This window comes from Musa acuminata, chromosome BXJ3-8 (assembly GCF_036884655.1).
Source record: "Musa acuminata AAA Group cultivar baxijiao chromosome BXJ3-8, Cavendish_Baxijiao_AAA, whole genome shotgun sequence".
In the NCBI taxonomy this organism is placed as follows: Eukaryota; Viridiplantae; Streptophyta; class Magnoliopsida; order Zingiberales; family Musaceae; genus Musa; species Musa acuminata.
The window spans coordinates 43,909,692-43,932,099 of record NC_088356.1 but is presented as its reverse complement, the minus strand read 5'-3'; the positions used below and the strand labels follow the sequence as shown (position 1 = coordinate 43,932,099).

The 22,408-nt window shown below is 37.3% G+C and overlaps 3 protein-coding genes and 1 non-coding gene across 6 annotated transcripts; 2 read left to right on the top strand and 2 right to left on the bottom strand.

Moving 5' to 3' along the window:
- Positions 1-1,013: 1,013 nt before the first annotated feature.
- LOC103995209 (chitinase-like protein 1) lies at positions 1,014-2,282 on the bottom strand. The gene is made up of 3 exons (XM_009415745.3): positions 1,903-2,282; positions 1,676-1,829; positions 1,014-1,592 (listed from the first exon to the last, which is right to left on the bottom strand). The coding sequence occupies exons 1-3, from the start codon at positions 2,264-2,266 to the stop codon at positions 1,184-1,186; spliced, it is 927 nt and encodes a 308-aa protein (XP_009414020.2). The 5' UTR covers positions 2,267-2,282; the 3' UTR covers positions 1,014-1,183.
- A 993-nt stretch (positions 2,283-3,275) lies between these two features.
- On the top strand, positions 3,276-3,347 carry TRNAQ-UUG (transfer RNA glutamine (anticodon UUG)). Its single transcript has one exon. It is a non-coding gene; the product is annotated as a tRNA-Gln (tRNA).
- Positions 3,348-8,218: 4,871 nt separating this feature from the next.
- On the top strand, positions 8,219-9,738 carry LOC103995210 (fasciclin-like arabinogalactan protein 1). Its single transcript, XM_009415746.3, has one exon. The coding sequence runs from the start codon at positions 8,687-8,689 to the stop codon at positions 9,518-9,520; it is 834 nt and encodes a 277-aa protein (XP_009414021.2). The 5' UTR covers positions 8,219-8,686; the 3' UTR covers positions 9,521-9,738.
- Positions 9,739-12,663: 2,925 nt separating this feature from the next.
- On the bottom strand, positions 12,664-20,135 carry LOC103995211 (LRR receptor kinase SERK2). Of its 3 annotated transcripts, none has more exons than XM_009415747.3 (12): positions 19,965-20,135; positions 19,130-19,259; positions 17,477-17,609; positions 17,259-17,330; positions 16,108-16,251; positions 15,953-16,024; positions 15,749-15,814; positions 15,595-15,665; positions 15,328-15,468; positions 14,682-15,023; positions 13,413-13,807; positions 12,664-13,097 (listed from the first exon to the last, which is right to left on the bottom strand). In XM_009415747.3, exons 2-12 carry the CDS (start codon positions 19,209-19,211, stop codon positions 12,789-12,791), a joined length of 1,827 nt encoding a protein of 608 aa, XP_009414022.2. In that variant the 5' UTR covers positions 19,212-19,259; positions 19,965-20,135; the 3' UTR covers positions 12,664-12,788. The 3 variants fall into 3 exon arrangements, with proteins under 3 accessions (XP_009414022.2, XP_065020708.1, XP_018685889.2); XM_065164636.1 differs by lacking the exon at positions 19,965-20,135 and adding an exon at positions 19,614-19,754; XM_018830344.2 differs by lacking the exon at positions 19,965-20,135 and adding an exon at positions 19,377-19,398.
- Positions 20,136-22,408: the final 2,273 nt, after the last annotated feature.

Below are 22,408 nucleotides of genomic sequence, written 5' to 3'. Positions count from 1 at the left end.
AAACAAATGGACCACTCTGGGATTGTTAATTTAACGAGGAAGCCATCGTCGTCTTCGATGGAGTGTCGTCGTCAGACGACGTGGTCGCCTCCAGCAGTTTCAGGTGTCGCCAGCAGATTGCTGTGCGTTTCGTGCCCGAGATGCCTCTTCTTCCTCCTCCTCCTGCACGAGGAGGTATCACCAACATGAGGAAGGCTCTAATTAGTCTTCCTCGGTCAATCAATCAATGACAAGGATGGATGAGTTTGGATTGGTTGAGTTGCTTACACCTTTTCATCCGGCCAAAAGGTTATGGTTGATCAGATCTTGATGAGGAAAATTGCCAACGATGACAAGCAGTCTGTCTCCAAGCAATGGTTGAGTTGCTCCATTAAATGAAAGGAAAGGAAGCTATCAACTGCACTCAGCGCAGTGAACCTAATCGACCAACCTTGCTAACAAACGTTGCCATGATTGAGCTCGCCACTTTATAGCATCGATAAGTAACACTGTGGCTGTTGTAGCAAAACATTGCTTAAACAACAATCCATTGCCGAAAGCACCAAATGAACGCAAAAGTGAAATGACAGGATGAACTCATTCGATGCGGAAGGAATCTAATTTTATCTCTTGGTTAAATATATTTAATTAATTTAAGAATATTTTACCATATGGTAACTTCTTAAATAAATTTTTCTATATTACTCGAAAAAAAAAAAGATTGAGGTATCATTAAAAGCAAGTGAAAGTCACGTTTATTTTTTTCGATAGTATGATTCCATCGTACATGAATGAGATATATATAGAGATGCGAAACCTTAATAGTATGAGTTCACTCCGTAAGTCTAGCAGTTATTATTTCTTTTATTATTATTATTATTATTATTTCCTCTTGATTTCAAACAGTGAAAAATGGTTAATTCCTTGGATGATAGGAGTAGGGATTAGAAATTTGCATGTCTTTGTTTCCATGCAGAATATGGTTTGATTAGGAGCCAAATAACGATAGTATTTTCCTGTTTAAGCTATCGGTATCATTAACACTGAGCTTTTGATCGATAGATTTACTTGCAACGAATACATAGCTCACAGATTCCTCCATTCGATACCTTTATAGAGATTTATAGTGCATACAAATTCTTCCTTTTTTGCAGCACTTGGAAGAAAAATACACACAGCCGCAACGATGGATGGTTTCAGGCGATTAAGTGGTACTGGAGGAGGTAGAAGAAGGATTGAATGCCTCTTGCTCGGCGCAGTCCAAGTTATCGCTGGAGTACTGGCGGCCGACGCCCATCAGGTCAAGGTAATACTGGTAATGCGATATAATGTTGTTCATGCCGTCAACTGGGCCCTGGCCGCACACCTGGTCGCCGTAGAGAACGTTCATGGTGGCTCCGAAGCCCGGCAGCCTTTTGGCCAGGGTGTCGTTCTTGGTGGGCTTCCATTTCCCCACGAACACGTCGTGGGCGGATGGCTGCTTCTTCTTCATCGGGGTCATCCACCTGTAGATGGCAGCTTGGAATGCGAGGGTGGCGTTCTGCTCAAGGTACTCCGGGTGGTTCAGGAGATCAATCTTCAGCCCGTCCCCGATGGCTCCGTAGTTGTAGTTCCTGCGTCTCATCGGCAATGGAGTCGGATCTCTGCCGAGCAATTGTGCTGCAGACGTTCTCGGACTGTGAGCAGAGTGACGTACCAGTAAACGGGCAGCGCGCCGCGGCCGTAGTAATCAACTCCGGGAGTGCATGGGTAGAGGTAGTTGTCGTCGCAGTAGGACTGGCTCGGGCTCATCTCCCGTTTGTAGCATAAGCCCCAGGCGAGCGGGCCGCCGGTGGCGACGCCGTACCCACCTGCACCAACAGACGGAGAGCATGAGGCTTAAAAGGCCGGTGCATGGAGGTGCACGGAGGAGAGGGTCCTTGCACGAGGTCTTGCTGCCGACGTGGCCGAGGAAGGCGGCGACCTCCCCCATCTGCGTCTGCTTGCCGCCGGTGGTGCCGAAGCCGAGCGGCTGGTAGACGGCGGCGGCGGTGATGAAGGAGTGGTAGTCCCAGAATCCGACGGCCTGCGCCACGGGGGTGTTGCGCTTGCTGAAGAGGTTCTCGAACTGGTACACCTGGAAGAAGTCGGAGATGGTCTCGTTGCAGCAGTACACGCTGTTCTTGCACTCCCACCCCTTGTCGCACACCTTGGGCTTCGCCGAGGACGCCGCGGTTGCGCACCACGCGGCCAGTACCAGCAAATGCAGCACCACCGCCACCTCCATTGATGGGTTCTTCCTCGCCATTGTCTCTCGGATCTCTCGATGCAGGAGAGGAAGAAGATCTGCGTCTATATATAGACAGACGGCGGAAAGAAGAGATCGAGGTGGCATGCTGATGGCAGCAGCTGGCGCTTCAGGTGTTGCGTCGCTTAGAGTGTAAGGCAGGCAAAACCGGGGACACAATTGAGAGGAGGTCTGTCACCCATCAGAGATGGCCCTCAACACCCGTTCTGGATGTGATCCACCACCAAGGATGAGATTGGCTGGAAATCTCATCATCTTTTTCTTAGAAATTGGAAGAAAAAATCATAAAATTCTAAAAATTCTTTTTAACTTTTGTGGTCTGATAATTTAGCACAAGATATATTAAAAATCTAATTAAATTTTATTATCGCCTGTATAATGATTGGATAACCTTAAATTTTTATGTTTGTTCTCCGATATCATAATCGAAAGAGGAGAAAAGAGTCTAGTTTCTTTTAATGTAGATTTATAAAGGTTTTACGATATCCAAGGTAGCGGATAATATCGTGCACACATATTAGTCTTATCATAATATTTTAAGTATCATTAGATGAGATTTATGTGAAGAAGCTGCAACTTTGTTTCTCTCACACACTTTTACTAGACTTATACATTTTTTATTTTAAATTTTTTTGATTAATGTCCATCCCATTTTTTAACATCACTCTCTCATGTTTTTCTACATCTCAAAATGTTTTTGATAAGATAAATAGAAAAACTTTTGTCCTCTACATTGAACAAGTTTATAAAGTAAGATAAATGGATCCAACTATAATGTTTGTTAATAAAATTATAATATCTCAAAAAAATATTCATATTTTGTTTGTAGCATTTCGGTTTAGTCCCTACTACTACTAAGAATGAGCAAATACTATAATCAACTTACAAGAATTCGATGAGTTTATTATTATTAATTTGTTTAAATATTTTAAAATAATAATTTAAATTCAATAGAATTAATGGATCAATTAAGTTATCATATCTAGGAATTGTAGAGAATAGAACAACCGGTCCCATGGTCTAGTGGTTAGGACATTGGACTTTGAATCCAGTAACCCGAGTTCAAATCTCGGTGGGACCTTAATATTAAACAAATAAAAAAAATTGTAGAGATATCAATGTATTTTAAAAATATTTATTTGGGATATGATATACTTTTTTATTATACTTCGAAGATTAGGATGAAAATATTTATCTAAAAGGATTTGATACTTCGAAGCATCATTTACACAAATTTTGTGAACAAAAAATAAAAAATATTAATACACACCTTGATTTGTGACAACCATACTATTTTATCTTTAGGAGAAAAATTATTCTTGGTTCTTTATTAGATATCCATTCTCCAATTTTTCACCCTTCTAAATCTTTGATTGTCATGAAAATAAATAATATTATATATATGATCTAATAATCAATATAATTGACTCTGCAAAAGATTTAGATTTAAGTAAATAGATTAGGATGAAAATATTTATTTGGGATATGACATATTTTTTCATTATTTTAAAAACTTATATTTTATTTTTTTATCAATATGCTATTGGATCAGATCAAAAGCAGAAATACTCTTTATTTTCTTGAAGTTTTATAGAAAAACAAACAGTGTTGTATCATAGTCTAATTCAAAAAATTTATCAGGAGTACATCAATTAAAAAAGAAGAGAAGACTAGTAAATCTTTAAAAAAAATGATACTCTTCTAATCTACTTCTTTCTATCTTTAATCAAAGGTGATAATTATTAATTTTAGATTATTAAAATAAAATTTTTATTTATCTCATATGAATTATGAAATTAATCAAGAGTCATCTACATGCTACAATAAGCAATAGATGATTTCCTATTTCATTGAAACATGATGGCATCAACATCGATAGAAGCGGAGGTACAAACAACATAAAAATTTCAAAGCTTCAAATTCTTAGACGTGAATTTGAAACTCATAGATTTTAAATCTATCATTGATTTCTTCTCAAAAGTTTCTTGTATTATGAACGATCTTATGGTGAAAATCTAAAAGATTATAGTTTAGAAAAATTTTACGAAGTTTATTTTTAAAATTTGATATGATTTCTATTACTATTGAAGAAGCTAAATATACAAGTATATTATCTATTAATGAATAAATGGGTTCTCTTTTAGTTCATGAAAAAAAATAAATATATCTCCAAATAAAATTTCAGAACATGCTCTTCGGATGAAGATAGATCAGAAGAAGAAGGATAAAAAGTTTTCAGAATCCAGATCTCAAGAGAGGTATCAAAATGATAAAGGACGAGGCCGATCAAATAAATGTAACAAAGAAACTCGTCGATTTTTTTTTTTAATTGGACATATTAAAAAAAGATTACTGGTAAAAAATAAAAATCCAAATGTCCCCCTCTGCTTTTATTGTAAAAAAATATTGTCATATTAAAAAAAACTATTGGGATAAAAATTAAATAAATTATCATGAGGAAAATAATAGCAAAGAAAAGATGAAGAAAATATTTTTTTTTAGCATAAAAAATATTCTAGATCTATTTAGTTTTATGATATAGGATAAAAGTTTATTCTAAAAGCTTGATGATTCAGTTAGATTTACAGGAAATGATAGTAAGATTCAGATGAAAGGAAAATTAATAGTTATCGTGAACACCAAATCTAATAAAAAAATTATTAATGATGTGATATTTATTCCTGATTTAAAATAAAATCTCATTAGTATATAAGACAATTGATGAGAAAAAGATATTATACTATTTTTATGATAAAAAATATTTTATTTATAATAAAAAAAATTGATAGCAATCGAAAGGATACAAAAAAACAAAGTGTTTCCCTTATTATTTTCGGATTTTTCCTTATATACTGCTAATGAATCAATATGGTATAAAAGCTATGATTATCTGAAATTTTTATGGATCTATGCAAATTATCTTATGTAATGAATCTTTCAAAATTTAAATTAATAAGAAGATACTTAAGAATAAGACTAAAGTTGATAAAATTTCTAATGAAAAAAATGAAGAGTCATAATTAAACAAACGAAAATTTTCAAATTCTATTTCATCTATCACTAGTGAACCTATTACAAAGGTTGCCAAAAAAAAAAAGAAAGCACCAACAATGATGAAGATGAGACTAACAACTCTGAGGAAATTTTTGATAATGAACATTGAAAAGAATAACAAGATAAGAAGTCTCAAGTATCAAGAGACAATAGTGATTATGATGAGTCTTATAAGAAAAATAAAGATGAGCAATCACTAAAGAGTTCGAAGAATGTTAAAGATGCAAAAATGGTGAATGCAACATTAAAGACCAGTTTGCTGATATCTTCAACAAAGCTTTAACGAAATTTTTTTGATTATGAAAATAATTTCAAATTATAACTATTTGAATTAAGGGAGTGTGTTAAGATTAATTCAAATAGTTAATATTAGATAAAGTAAAAGATAAAAATTTAAATTTAAATAAATATATTAGGATAAAAAGATTTATTTAGGATATGAGAGATTTTTAATTATTTTAAAAACTTATATTTTATTTTTTTAGTCAATATAAATAAATATTAGTAGATAAATCCAGAAAAACCTAAGATGAAAGTACTCCTTATTATTTCTCTTCCCTGTATTATAAATAAATAAATAAATAAATAAAAAGCTAACAGTCTTAACGCACATGGAAGCGAATCCAAAGCGTCGGTGGGCCCACCGCCTGCGCAGATGGCACCGGCACGAAGGACGCAACCCACCCAGACGGCGTTGTCGGCGCCGGCGATGCCGGATCGGCCCACGTCTCGTCCTTACCCCGCAAATCACCCATCCGCCGTCGCCATTCCTCGCCGGTGTCCGGATCCGGAGGGCGACGCCCCCCGCCGTCCCCTGCCGACGAGGGCAGAGAGCAGACGCTCGGCTGTCACTCCTGCAGACGATGCCGGAAGCACGTGCCGCTTGTCACTGTCATTTTGTCTCTTTCTTAGTCTTTTCTATTGACTCTTGTTTTATTATACACATGATTGAGGGGGCTCTTTAGATTAATATTATATATATATATATATATATATATATATATATATATTATAATTCTTAATCTTTTTTATTTCTATGTGATCAAAAAACTTATTTGATTGAGTATTTTTTTATTTTTATTTAATAGCCTCGTGTATATGACCATCAACTTGGATTTAAATAATTTAAATAAATAGTTTAATTATATCAAATTAATGAGTTGATTATCTTATGGTTCAAGTGATAATAACAAATGATATTAGAGTAAAAATATTATTACTTTGATAGGAAAAAGATTATTCATGAATGGGACTTAAGATATGTTCATAGAATAAAATTATTATTGAACTATATATATATATATATATATATATATATATATATATATATTGTAGTGTCATATATCAAATTCAATTTAATACATCAAAAATGTGTTATCTATACTATTAAATCACAAATGTTAGCATTAAATTTTGGTTATTAGAGTTGAATCCTAATCGGAACTTAATATGATTTATTTCTTGAGTCTCTCAAGGTAGACTCCTCCAAGTAGTGTTCAAGCCATGCAAAACTACATTATAATATTCTTAATAATACTCGTATGAAGCTTAAATTAATAATCTAGTTAAATTGATCGGACTTGTTATGTATCTCAGGATGTATCTATGCACCTCTTCATTTTATAGTAGGTGTTCTACTCATTCACCATATGTTGTATGTTCGTATAATAGTGGGGGCATGAAGTTCGACCATAACTATCATAAACTTTTCATTAAATTCGAGATTACGTAATTATCCCTCGCATGATAATCATTGGGCACAATCGATCGACTTTTCCTTTTAAGGGTCAATCAAGTGACACCATTGTATCGGACATGTGGAGATGGATACTAATTTGGATTTGATTTTTTTTCTCGAGTCGATCTCAAGATAAGCTCCTCTAAGTACCGTCTAAACCTTGAAAACTATATAGGGCACTCCTAACAATACATATCTGAAAACTATCTCACGATATACTTATGTACCTCCTTGGGTGTTTTGGATTATTACACACATTCATTATGTGGTTCACATAGTAATAGGAGCATGAAGTTCTAATTATCATAAGTCTACGTCAAATCCGAGAGTGTATAATTGTCCCTCGTATGGTAATCATCGGGCACAGAGCTAGCTTTTCCTTAAAGAAAATCTACAATATATTAAGATAGCAATGAACGATTAATCCAAGTGACTTCATTATGTTAAACATGTATAGCCCATTAGTGAGCTATAGGAGCTAACATGTCATTTGTGTCGATCATTCGTCAACCACGTAACCTAATAGTGTGATCCAAGTAAAGCTAATGTATCAACGCGTGACACTAACACATGGATCCTATGATTTTTACCATGACGTATAACATGTTTAAACTATTTTACGAAAGAAAATTATCATATTATTATTCTTAAAAAAAAAATCATTCCCGCAAACTGCGTTGGTCCGTCGAATTACCAATCATATATAATATATAAAATGGAAGAGTATCACAAAGGACCCACATATATTAAAAAAATACAAAATTTGTACATAATATTAAAAAAAATGACGATTAATGTATAGTCAATCATGCAATCAATCAATAATTATATATGATTTGCTTTCTCCGAGGCTTGTGGTGAAAACAATGCAAATGGCTAAACAGTGCATTAATTACCTGTCGGCAATCTCTTCGATTGCTTGTAAGGGCGAGTCACCGACAAAAATATTATTGCTCAAGTAATAATACTATTTCATAATTTTTATTTGATTTTATGATATAAAGAATATAAATTATGTTCTATCATATGTTAAATATATTGATTGACTGCATTATAATTACTGTTGCATGCTGAGGAGGAGGTCGGTAAAAGCCAAGCCTGCAAGGCACCGGAGATCTGGATCTACCTGGAGGACACTGTTGCTGTTGCCCATTGCTCCTCCTCAGCTAATTTAGCTTCATCTCAGATGAACTCTTCCCTGAGGTAACACAAGTCTGGTGATAGACATTACATTGTGGAGAAGACAGACGGCGATGGGACCTTTTGGTTCATCCAAATCCGGAGGTGGTGTCCTTCTTCCATGTGAAGCTCCCATGTAGATTCACCTCTCTGTCACTGTTCTTTCCAACACCTTCTTCCCAAATCTGCCCTTTCTTTTTCCCACTGTTCATCTTTTTAGTTGGAATAATGCAATGTTTCCTCATCATATATTATTATTTTATGAGGAGTAGATCTTAGATTGAAGACAACCAAAAGCCAAGCTTGCTGTAATAATATCACACAGTTGGGGCATTCACTTTCTGCTTTGCTTCCCACACTTGTCATCCCTGCCATCATCATTTCCTCCGCACTCAGCTAACATTCCTCTCTCTCTCTCTCTCTCTCTCTCTCTCTCTCTCTCTCCGACAATGAGGCGGCAGCAGCTCCTCGTGTACCAGCTCTTGATCTTTCCACTACTGTGCGTGCCTCTACCGGAGGCCTCCGGCACCGCCCCTAGCGGTGTCGGCAGGGTCATCCACATCGGGTCAGCGATCTCGTCCCTGGCGGCCAAGGGCCCTGCGGCAGCACCCCCCAAGCAGACCAACCTCACGTCGGTCATGGCGAGGAAGGGATGCGCTACCTTCGCGGGCCTCCTGGCCTCCACCGCCGACGCGGAGCAGACGTTCGTGAGCAACGTGGACGCGGGGCTCACCGTGTTCTGCCCCCTCGATCAGGCCATGAAGCCCTTCCTGCCCAAGTTCAAGAACCTGACCGCCGACGGCAAGCTGTCGCTTCTGCTCTACCACGCCATCCCGGTCTTCTACTCCATAGAGTTGCTGAAGACCGGCAACGGCGTCATGAACACGCTGGCCACCGACGGCACCGCCAAGAACTACAACCTGACGGTGCAGAACGAAGGGGAGCAGGTGACGCTGAAGACGAGGCTGACGGTGTCCACCATCACCGCCACGCTCATCGACAAGGACCCCCTGGCGGTGTACGCCATCGACAAGGTGCTGGAGCCGGCGGAACTGTTCAAACCGCCCGAGGCCCCCGCTCCGGCGCCCGCGCCGGAGGCGGACAAGATGGCGGAGGCGCCCAAGGCCAGGAAGTCAAGGAGGGCATCGCCGCCAGCACCGGCAGGGCCGGAGGAGCAGCCAGCGGATCAGAAGGCAGCCGACGAGAGCGCTGCCGGGAGGACTGGCGTGGCCGCGTTGGCGGCGGCTGTCATTGCGACGGCGGTGGCGGTGATTGCGGCCTGAGCTTTCTATCTTGCTTCCTGTTTTTGCTTTCGAGCTTTTGCTTCGGGAAACAAAATTAACATGCGCTTTAATTTTGTTTCCGCTTCTCTGTGTTTTGTGTGTTGGGAATGCTTCTTGCGATCGGTGTTGCCTGTTCTGTACTAAGCATGCTCTCTCTCATAGTGTACTTAAAAAGGGATAAAGCTCTTATCAATGGATTGCATTGTGATTTGTTTTTAGTGCATACACTCATAAAATTCTAATCAAAAAAATTCCATCCTGTTTTAAATTATTTATATATATTTATCCAAATCTTTGGATCATATTTTTTTTACCTTCACCACAGGCCAAAAGATACAATCAAAGTTATCAAGAGATCTTCCAATATTTGCATTCATCTAACAAAACAAAAAAGCAGTAATCAAATGACCACATTTAGAGACCTTTTGTTTCACTTGAGTGATGTGTTCAGAAGATGGATGGCTTTAGACTGGGGAGCATGGAGGCCCCATCACAGCAGGGAGAGAGGTCTTCCTCCCCCTCCTTTATGAATCAGATCTCTGCTTGTTTGGGATTGCAGAAATATGATTTACAACAACAATGAAATCACTTTAGATTGATGAGGAAGGAATTGTTTGTGCAACAGCAGGATATGGTTAGAATCTCAAATTAAAAGCTTCTTTCTTTGACTTGTATAAATTTCTGAAGGCATCTTTAGCTTCTTTGTGGTTCTTTGCTTCTGCTGCAATCTTATGAGGAACTAACAAAAGGAATTGTTTACTTTGAGGAGATTGGAAGGAAGGGGGTCAATTGTCCCAAACAATTCTGTTCACAGGCAAGGAGAGTTCTTCCAAGTGGGACTGAAACAGAGCTTAGAACTTGAGCAAGACAAACAAAGAATGGCAAGTTTGGCATCTGAGAATAGATCAAGTTATGGGAGTGAAAGAATAACTATGAGCTATTGCAGAATTGAGTGATGGAAAATGGATTCATCCCATAATAATTTGTCATATATCAAACAACCTTATTTCAAAGAACTTCTTCCCTCTAGTCAAAAGAATGCAAGTGTGTAGTCAAACTTTATTACCAGTAGACTCTCTCTCTCTCTCTCTCTCTCTCTCTCTCTCTCTCTCTCTCTCTCTCTCTCTGTGATGTCCACATCAGGGTGGGTCTTCACTAAGTTGAACAAGACAGACATGGCGAAAGTGTCAGATCTTTTCTTTAATCATGGACAATTTTATTTTATCATCCAATATTTCATATTTGGAAGGAACTGTATGAAGAGGAAAAAGAAATTGTTAAACAAGGATCATGTGTTCTAACAATCTCATATGTATCATTAGGGGTTTTTGATCTTTGTGTGGATAGAGATAAATGCTCCACATAGAGAGATTGAGGGAGAACTTTTCAGGATCTGTGATATAAATCATGTAAGAGTTTACAAACTCAAGTTTGGGCTAAATCAAAAGAGAATTCATCATTCTTACAAGAATTTGATTATCTCCAATCATATAATCCTTATATGCACTGTAACTAAAAAACAAAAGTAATGCCAAATTCCTGAATTATAAACCTGATCTGTGACACCTTTTCAAGCACAGAAACATAAACTGCAGGAAATGGAAGTGGTGGTACAATGAGAGCTCTTATTGATGGCCACCAACCTGTGTTGTGCAGGAGGGCAAGTTCTGCACATGTGCTTCTGAGTTCTGACAAGGCCTTTCCCTGATGATTGAGCTCAAAGAGAGTAGCAGAAACCAACACTGCATGACTCCAGCAAAAGAGATACAGCTGATGAGAAATCTTTCTTTTGGGTGGAGAAAAGTTGATCCAGTCTTGACAATGACTGGATCAAAGTTTTGTGAAGACTAGAAGCAGAACATATGAATGAAATAAAAGAAATATGAAAGAAAAGGGAAAAATAGTAACATCAAAACCTTCACAAAGTTTACACTAATAGATCTACTGATTTATATTCCTAACATTTCCCCTCATGTCATCTGAAGGCTCTATTGATTTATGTTATTAATGATTCATGTATTTTGAAGTATAGTTTGTAGCAGAGACTAAAACCAAAAACAAAAAGCATACTGCAAAAATCAGAAACAAGGTCATTGTTGTCATTGGTACTCAAAACTAGTGTGAGTTTGCACCCCCACAGCACAATGATCTGTACCAAAGGCTTAAGAAGAAGATTGACTCCTCAACAGTTTGCAGATATTTCCTGTACCAGATGACCTCTGTTCAATCACAAGCTATATATGCAACTGTGGATCAATTCCTTTACCAACCACTATAATAATGTGAGTTCACAGGTTCTTTCCTAACAACTTCAGAATTTCTGATTTGTAGTAATAAAATAAAATATTTCTCATGTTATCAGTGAATAATATGAGTTCAAATTTTACATTTCTCTCTCTTTATTTTTCATGATGTTTAATTAAGACTTTTGTGATGTCTGTGTACCAACTAGTGACCAATTTGATGCCTACTTGTTAAGCCTTGTTGTAAATGATAAGGTTCAGTAGACTTCTCACAATCCGTCAAATATCACAAAAACTTTATATGAATTAATAAATCATAAAAATATCAAGGTTTTAAATATTAATATATATTATCGGTCCGATCATGTACCGATGCCAAATATATATATCTCGATGCTGATACAATTTATTACATTATTTAGGTAGAATTACAATGCATATTATTATAAGTGTTTGGACCAATCTTTAGAACCTTGTAACCATAAATACCAAAATAAATCACATTGGAAGCTCAAAATAATTACAATGATATTCATGATCAATGAAATATTCCTGGTTACCAATTTTGTATTATACATTTCAATTTACTTATTCGAATCGATAAATAAATTATTACAAAACATCGATCGATAATGTGTCAATCTAATGTATTTAAAATCTTGCTAACCAGATCATCATACTTAGATATTCCAATATATCCAAATGCTTCATCATTGTACATTCATGTCATCTTTGAAGTCAATAACATTTTTTCATTATAGAATAAAAAAATTATACCCAATTATTTTAACCAAAATCACTTCTTCCATTAAAGACATTTATATAGTACAGTTCAGCAAAACCATTTGGAATTGGCACAAAAAGAAAAAAATGCAATTTGTAGAACAGATGGGAGGGATATGACAGCCAAGTAGAAGGATCCCTTTGTGTCCATTTAACTGCCAATTAATACATAACTGATACAAAAAGGAGAAGAGATCGAGTTTCTATCACTACTTCCACATTTCAAGTGTCAATGTCACATATCATCTTGCACCGGAGAGTTCTATTGCATCTTGATTATACAATGAGTCCTCACCCCAATCAAATCTTCTCTGCAGCCTCTCATATTCTTGCCTGACCTCAACTTGCTGCCACTCTTCCCACCTCTCGGCCAGACCCTCTCCTTCTAGCATCCGCACGACTTCTGACATTGTTGGGCGGTCCTCTGGCGACGCCTGCGTGCAAAGAAGAGCGACCTGGATCATCATTTCAACCTCCTGGCCGTCGTACTCATTGTTGAGGTTTCGGTCGACAATATCACCCAGTCGCTTTTCCTTTTGTAGCTTCTTCACCTGCATAAGAATCATGCAGGAAGTTGACATACACCATGAATGGAACTGACAAAATATCCATCTACCATACTTTACTGCAGAAAAATGGAAATTATAATTATCAGAAAAGGCATTCATTTGGGCAAGCACCACCTACAGGAACAAATACAACCATAGATATACCATGCCCAACACACAGGAAGATATCTTTACCGTCCAGATGCTACAAGTGTTTAATTATTATTGCATCTATGCATGATTTAACTAAGAAAATGCAATTGCAACCATTGAATTGTCAAAAAAAAAAATGATAACAACCAAGGTAATTCAGCTTACATGATCAAGCAATAAAACATCATCTTCTTCCTCTAGGCGTGAAAAATCAATTGCACGCTGTCCTGTGACAAGTTCCAGAAGCATGATTCCATAACCAAAGACATCAGTCCTCTCAGATGATTTCCCAGTGGATAAATACTCAGGTGCTATGTGACCCATAGTTCCACGAACTTGAGTTGTGACCGATGTCTTTCTCACATCTACCAATTTTGCCAAGCCAAAATCACCAACAACAGCCTCAAAGTCCTCATCAAGTAAGACATTTGCAGCTTTAACATCACGGTGGATTATTTTAGGACTGCAATGTTCATGGAGGTACTCTAATCCACGAGCAGTGCCTAATGCCACTCGTTTTCTGGTAGGCCAATTTAATACTGGCTCCCCTGGTTTAAAATCTGCAGTCATCAAGACAGCAAGACTATAGTCAGAATCAAAAGTATGATGCATAACAGAATTCTGTGTTCAATACACCAAATGGTTATCTATAAATGATTTTATACTCATCCAGAACTTATGACATGTACCACTAAACATATTGACACGTTTCCAAAGTGCCACTTGAGCTGCTAGAGGGCCAGATAAAATTATCACTTATGACATGTACAACAGCACTATTCACTCATGGGTCTCTTTGGAAGAACATAATCACTAATTTATCTAGTATAACAGAATACCAATAAAATGATTAAGTACTAATCCAGTAAACAGTGTCCAAAACAACTCCATGGCATTCCTTACCGAAAACTAGTAGTTCTTCAATAGATTGCATGACTTTAAACATTGTAGCTCCTAACTTACGGGCCACCAACTATCAAAGAGTAATTTCTATCTCTTCGCTGGAAGGTCAAAAAATTAATCTGACACCTGCTATAGCACCACCCATCAGTCTGATCAAAATGCCATGTGCACAGCTTAAAATTGTGCAACAAGACCTAGCAGAACTGAAACTAGATGTGAGCTTTTCTTCAAAAGTGAAAAAGGAAGATTGAGGAGTCATGATGACATAGAATTTGCAGAAAAATCATCAATTAATTGAAATAATTCCAACAGAATTCATTCCGTGCATACAGTGACAATATATCAATCTGAGATGAATGGTAGCCAAGACATAAAAAACATGTAAGTCACATAAAAATTTAAACTCACACGCATGGAGTAATTCCCAGTATCACTTTGATCATCCATTACTCAAGTTAACATGTAACAATATGGTGAATATGATGCATTAGTGGACACTTCAAGTCAGTAGTAACTAAAAAGGACTAGTACCTCGTAGACGGTATGCAACACTCAAATTTTGCATAAAAGGATAGACCAGAAGCCTTTCTGTTGGTGTCGTGCAGAAGCCAATCAACCTCAAAAGATTTCTGTGGACAGCTACACTTATCATCTCAACTTCACGTAAAAAGGCAGCTTCCCCTCCTGGACTCTCATAATCAGTCAACCGTTTGACAGCAATTTTTGTGCTATCTGGAAGCACTCCTTTGTATACTTTTCCAAAACCACCCTGTCCAAGGACATTCTTTTCACTAAATCCATCTGTTGCAATCTGTAATTCTCGATAAGCGAATCTTTTCAATTGTCCAAAAGCAATTCTACGATCATCTTCACCTACATATAATAGTGATGACAACTGATCAGGTAAATTCTGCAAGATGAAAGTTCAGTGAACAAAGATTTATATTTACAATGATGTACAAGATGTTCTGACTACTAAGCCTTAGCCAGCACATGCAATAATAATGTAACAAAAAAGTAATGTATTTTAAAGTATTTTATGCAAAAAATGATCAAGAACTAATGCTCGATTCTTCCTCTGCCCATCTCCAATTTGAATCATTGAATGTTGCAAGGTACAAATGACTTTTACTCGGAATTTTCAAAAAGAAACAGATACATAAATAAGATATGAAACCTGCAACATCTACAAACTCTTCTCGTCGATAGCCTTTCCTCCGGCTCTTGCATATAAGAAATACAACCCCTATAACAAGGAGTAATATGACACCTCCAACAATTCCAAGCACAATTCCTATTTTTGAATTTGGTGATTTTCCTGCCAAGACAAAAATGTATGGTCAGTTTTCTAGAACAACTTGCAAAACCTTATTTTACCAAATAGTCAATTTTCCTGCAAATACTGAAACTTCAAATTTGAAGCCCAATGATGTACAATGTTAACCTTGAACAGACACGCTCGAAGCACAAAGGTGCTGCTGATTTGTACCACAATTCAGATTGTTACCTGTAAAGCTGCACCAAATAACCAAATCGGATATGAATACAAAGACTAGAGCACATGCCTGCCTGCATGCATAACAACAAACTGCTCATACTTGTATCTGGCTACTTGAAATAGTTCGTCAGGTATCTGTCCAGATAGGCCATTGAAAGCTAGACGACTGCCATGAACAGTTGAAGCAAAGAAGAGAAAAGAATGACTGCATATTATGCTTTTAAACAGAAAACAGAACAAAAACACTACTTTTACATTTCCCTGAAAATGAGTTGTTCATTCCACAAAGGAATTATATACTTACATGTCATTTAGTGCAGTGAGATTTGTAAGAGAATCAGGAATGTTCCCTGTAAGATTATTTTGACTAAGAATCCTGAGTAATGTCAACAAAGAAAAAAAAGTTAGCTTTGAAGTATGATTAGATGGTTTGGATCAGTCAATTACTATCCTACTGACAAAATCTGAAGCTTAGCAAGCTTGCCAAGGGAAGCTGGTATCTCTCCACTGAGACGGTTAATTTCCAAATCCAAGTTTGTCAAACTAGAGAGGTTTCCGAACTGTTCAGGTATTCCACCAGTTATATTGTTGCCAGGCAACGACCTGCATAAATTATACATCAAATAATTTAGAACAAGGCTCACTGGAAAATCAGACAAAAGTAGCTCCACATATGATAATAAGTCTGACCACTTCACACATGTTTGGTTAAGTGCAGAATAAGTTATATAAGGCCAAAGGAAATGATGATATTTTTCCACATATGTACAGAATAACTATCATATCAATTGTTACTTCACCAGTCCCTTGATAAGTTGGTATCATGGAAACAAAGAAACAACAAAGGGAACCCCTAACATATATCAAGCACATAAGCAATGACAAATGATCTCTAAAATCAAACTGATCATTAGTGCAGGACAGGTTATGATTCACCTCAATTTTACTTTCTTTGTCTTTTGTCCTTTACTTTTCTTTTTCCAAGTTAATAATGTTCTTAATCCCATAAATCATGGTACTTATATATGCAAAAATAATCATGCCTAATATTTAGAATCTCTAGATGCTAGAATGTTCTGCAAGGCACTATTGTCATTCTGTTTATAATTTCTGGTTTGCACTTCTGTTTCCATTTTATTATTTACTTTCCTCTTTGCCTATATGTGTTTGTTGGGAGGTAGGGGTTTGAGACCAAAACAGTTGGCTTTTATTTTGAAGAAGAATTTTTCTTGCTATTTTTAACATGAGCTAGAGACGTCGTCATGACTATCTCGCTTCATCTTAATTTAAACAGACAAAAATAATCAAATAAAAGAACTCCTCCTCAAAGAAGCATAAAGTTGAACTGTGTAGCTATGATAGGTTTCACTGACCACAGGTTGGCCCCTATCATCGAATTTGGCTTTACCAGGAGAATCATACCATACAATGCAAAGTCTACAGTCATGTTAAAAATGATCAAGGGTATTGATTTTGGTTAATCGTACATATTATAGAAAGACGAAAATGTTTGCAATGTATTCAATTCTAAAAGGATGAAATAAATATGCACATCACTGAACACGATACTACTAGCTTATTAAATGTTCTGAAATATAAATTATACTTACAAAACAGTTAGATACTGCAGTTCTCCAATTCTTGGTGACAAGATTCCATTAAATCCCATGGAAGACAATGTTCTGAGGCAACAAAAGTAACATATAATGAAGCAAATTTAGCATGCACACTCTGGACCAAAGAGGCCAATAGTTCATTACAGCTGAAGTTAAGATTCTAGATGATAAATTATATTAAGTCATAACAAGGTGCAGAACAAATGACATACACTTGAACAACATTATTGTTACTGTCACAGATAACAGAGTTCCATGTGCAAGGGTTGACTTGATTTTGGTTCCAATCAATGAGCTGATTACTAGTCGCATTTAACTTAATCTTCATGTCATATAATGCATCACCTGGAAATAGATCAAGATTACACATATGTCATCATAATTAATAGAATAAATATAGGAGAGAGAAAAACTGAAAATAGAAACAAAAGATGTGAAACCACAAAAAAGTATCTTAACCAGTTCATAAGAAGAAATATTTCTTTGTATTTTGTCAACTAACACAGATCCCTCAATCATCAGTTGTCACTTCAGAGAAATTTAAACTGTATATTGACCAACTCAGATATATGTAAAATTCAAGCCGCATTAAAAACTGGAAATTTTACCTTAAAGTAGCATTCCAATAACATAAGGTTGCTGGATAGACTCCTAAGTAACATCAAAGCTGCTAGAAAGACTCCCAAATAATATCAAAGTTGCTAGAAAGTCTTCAAAAGAAGAGGCAAAAGGGAAATCATGTAGAAAGGTACAATATAGTCTTTCGCTTTTCTGGATTATCTTATTACATGTTAAGTTCTGCCGGTGAGTTCATTTATATCTTAAAATCAGTGACTCCTAATGGAGGAGGCAGATGACTTCTTTGTTCTAATTTTAAGTGCTGCCAGAGGCTACATATCCTGAATATCAGTTTTTGCACCAGTTCAGTGAAACTAGCATAAGTTATTTGTGTTCTGCAAATTCATGTTTGGTTGGTGAAAACAATCCTAAATGTTGATCAGCTTGTCTACCATGATAACCTTAAGTTCGATGTTTATGTTCTATGACATCTATGATTTCCCAAAACATTCTAACATGCTTACGTGTAAAACAAAGATATTGGCTATACAAGATCATGACAAGCTGAAGTTGATTGAGAATGGAAAACATAATGAGTTACAATTTCATTTTCATAACTGGCTTATTATATAAGTGAATAAACCAGCAAAGGTATACAGAATGTAATATACCCAACCTTATAATCTTTATTTAGGTTGGCAAATCATGTCAGTGGTGAAACTCCAAACTTCCATGTAAGCAAAGAGGTTAAAAATCTCAATCCATTCTCAGACAATAAAAATCTAAAAAAGAAAAAAAATACAACAGCCAAGTAAGAACAAGTGCTTAATAAATGATTAACTACAAATAAGTATCCAAGCAGTCAGTCTAAAGCCAGTGGACATAGTTCCTCTTTGTATTATCTGCAAATGAATTGAATGTTTAGTTACTTCTAAGAGAAAAAATGAACATTGTGTATCAAACACTAATAGGGAATAGGTAGCATCTAGAGAGTCATATATAAGTTGCAACATTTATAAAGTAATAAATCTTTGACAACTTTCTCAGATAACCAGAAGAGGGGACTTCATACATAAACCGATAACCTACAAAGGCCTGAAATTTTGTATTTAAAAAGGTTAAAAACTATTAATCTCAGAGTAGAAACACGCACTTATGCCTCTTGCAAATAACATATATGCATATTTCTGTGTGAAATCCAACATTGCAGAGCATATATCTCACATATAGATATTAGAAGATAATCAAATTGACAAAATTAACGTTTTCACAACTTTTAAACACAAGTATAAAAGCAAGTGGAGCACCTTGACGATCAGATTCAACCCTGGATTGCAGAGATATCAACACACAGAGTAGATAAACCACCTTCATATTTCTAGATAGCATCGCCTCTTGCTCGTTTAATCAATTTAGTCGTCAGCTGAGGGAAAACCTCTACAAGAATAATTTCTTTTGTTACCACAGAAAGATTAAGTCTACTACATAGTAAATAAAGATACTCAATTAAAGATTCGGAGAAAGATATGTAGACATGAACGGAAAGTAGATGACCCTTAGGATGCGTGGCACGACCTCAGGCTTACTCCGAAAAACCATTTGCAGGAAGCATGTGTTTTAAAGATAAAGGAACTCAAATTTTCAGTCTTCTTCTTCTGGGTTTCACCCTTTTTTTTCTTTTTTTTTTCTTTGCCTTTTTTCTTTTCATGTGAGATTAATTGGATTAGGAGGTTGCCGAAGTTTACAGAACAGCCAAAGAAGTCAATGCTACTATCCATATCTCACAAAGACCTTTTCTTTCTGCAAAGGCAATTTGGGGTCAGAACAATCTTCTTCGTCTTCTCTAACAAGCTGTAGCCTTTTTCTGAATTCCGCCTCATATTAACTCCAATAGATGCAAAAGAGAATAAATTCTCTCAAATACATACTTCCACCAACAACCACGCGTGATCTCAGAGCAAGAAACAATCGGCGAAACCGAATGTCCTCGGGAGGCGATGGAAAGGGGAAAAGGGAACGCAAGAACAAGCGATCACACATGATTTCTCGAGAGAACACATCCGCGATCCGGATTCCGGGAGCGAAAGAAGATTAAGCAAAAGGGGAAAGAGATCCAGCGGCAGAAGCAGGAGAAAGACACACCTTTGCCGAGCGATGCCCCATCCATTAATAGCACGACAGTGATCAGCTCCCCCCCACTTGAACCCTGCGCTGATCTACTTGGAGTTATGAGAGAGAAAGAGAGAGAGAAAATTGCTCTTCACACATCCGCTTTCACACAGAGGGAGCGAGAGAGAGAGAGGCAATCACACATTCGCCTACCCAGGAAGCGTACCCGTGTGGAAGGGCAAACAAAAGCGGGGCCCACAATTTTTGCTCCGAAGGTCGTGTGGAGAAGTAGAGAGAGAGAGTTGCTGTTGACGCATCAATCGAACCCGAAAGCATACTCGTGTGGCAATTAGGGGTTGCTTATTTCCTCTCCAGACTCTGCGAGACCGAGAGAGAGAGAGAGAGAGAGTTGCTCTTTGACACGTCAGTATAACCACCCAAGAGAGAGAGAGAGAGAGAGAGAGTTGCTCTTTGACACGTCAGTATAACCACCCAAAGCACTCTACCGCGGCATCCGGGGGAAACGAAAGCGGGGCCCACATCTTTGGTTGCTTATTTCCACTCGAGAACCCCAGAGAGAGAGAGAGAGAGCGTAGCCACTGACCCATCAGCGTCACTCGAACTCATACCCATGTGACAATTGGGGAAACGAAAGCGGGGCCCACATCTTTAGTTGCTTATTTCCACTCGAGAACCCCAGAGAGAGAGAGAGAGAGAGCGTAGCCACTGACCCATCAACATCACTCGAACTCATACCCATGTGACAATTGGGGAAAAGAAGCGGGGCCCACATCTTTAATTGCGTATTTCCACTCGTGATCCCAGAGAGAGAGAGAGAGAGAGAGAGAGAGAGAGAGCGTAGCCGCTGACCCATCAGCTTCACTCGAACTCATACCCATGTGACAATTGGGGAAACGAAGCGGGGCCCACATCTTTAGTTGCTTATTTCCACTCGTGATCCCAGAGAGAGAGAGAGAGCGTAGCCACTGACCCATCATCTTTACTCGAACTCATACCCATGTGACAATTGGGGAAACGAAGCGGGGCCCACATATTTAGTTGCTTATTTCCACTCGTGATCCCAGAGAGAGAGAGAGAGAGAGAGAGAGAGCGTATCCACTGACCCATCAGGTGCACTCGAACTCATACCCATGTGACAATTGGGGAAACGAATCGGGGCCCACACTTTTGGTTGCTCGAGGCGGTGGGCTTTCTCCCGGCAGTAACTCCAGCGAGTTCATCATGCCGGAGAGGAGTTTTTCTATTTCTTCAATATTTCTAATATGATTTCTTTTTTTCTATTTTCCTTTTCTTTTGGGTGAAGACAACAGAAACTCCCCATCACATCAATCCGAATCAATTACTCCATCCAAGTCTGATGTCAGATCATAAACTCTTAAACAAAACCAAATCACAATTAATATAATCATCATTATCACTATTATTTTCTCTCAATCATATACTACATATATGCATACCCTAAAAAAGCGGACGGGCGCATGGAAAAAGGCACAAATCATGCACAGCAAAATCGACCATTGTTAGCAATGAAGACGATTTTTAATTATAAGCCCTGTAAAATAAAGGGGCATTAAATAAAGACAAAAGAAAAAAGAAAAAGTCACGCGATGCGGTCAATCGTGCGTCAACATCGGCGACTTTGACCCGTCTCTGCTCCAATCAAGCCCAATCAGGTCAACGTCATTTTGACCGTCCACGTTCTCGGCTGTGGTGACGTCTTGGCTTGCAACTCACAGATCACAGTTAGGTTCACTGTGTCCATTTAATTCCGAGGAATTTTTGTACATGGAGAAGAAATTGCTTTTGTTTGATTGCATGAAGAATCCCTCATTGTATTTATGATCCGTAATTACAAATAGTATGGTCCAAAGCTATGAAAAGACAGAACAGGAAGAAGAGAGAGGAGAGGAGAGGGGAGGGGAGGGATGAGCCCACCACAGCTTAAACTACTAGCAAGTGGAAGTGAGGCCACCCACCGACTGCTGTCCCCGGTGGGACTTCGAATGATCCATCGAGCTCTTGGAATCCAATGAAGGAAACTTGTCACCTCAGATTCTTCTTTGGAAGACAATTAATGCATTCATGAATTGGGGTAAACACTGACAACATGATATTTATTATTTGTGGAATTATGTGCTTCTGTTAGCTTATGATTATTTGGTATCCATCCAACACTAATAGTCTTTTCATGTTACATTGTAATTCTCAATATAATAAATTGTTATTATATGAATTGTTATTACTATTATTCTTACTTGATTTAACTAATAATTTTTAAAAAAAATTATTTAACTAAATTATTCTTTATATGTAATTTTTTAATTTAAGTTTATTTATTTAATATGAAAATAAATTTTAAAAATTTTCTAACAATACTCTTTTTTTTCATTCTTAGATTATTTTTAGACTTGATAATCGACTATGTTCCTAAATCTTGAACTCTAAATCTTTTTCTT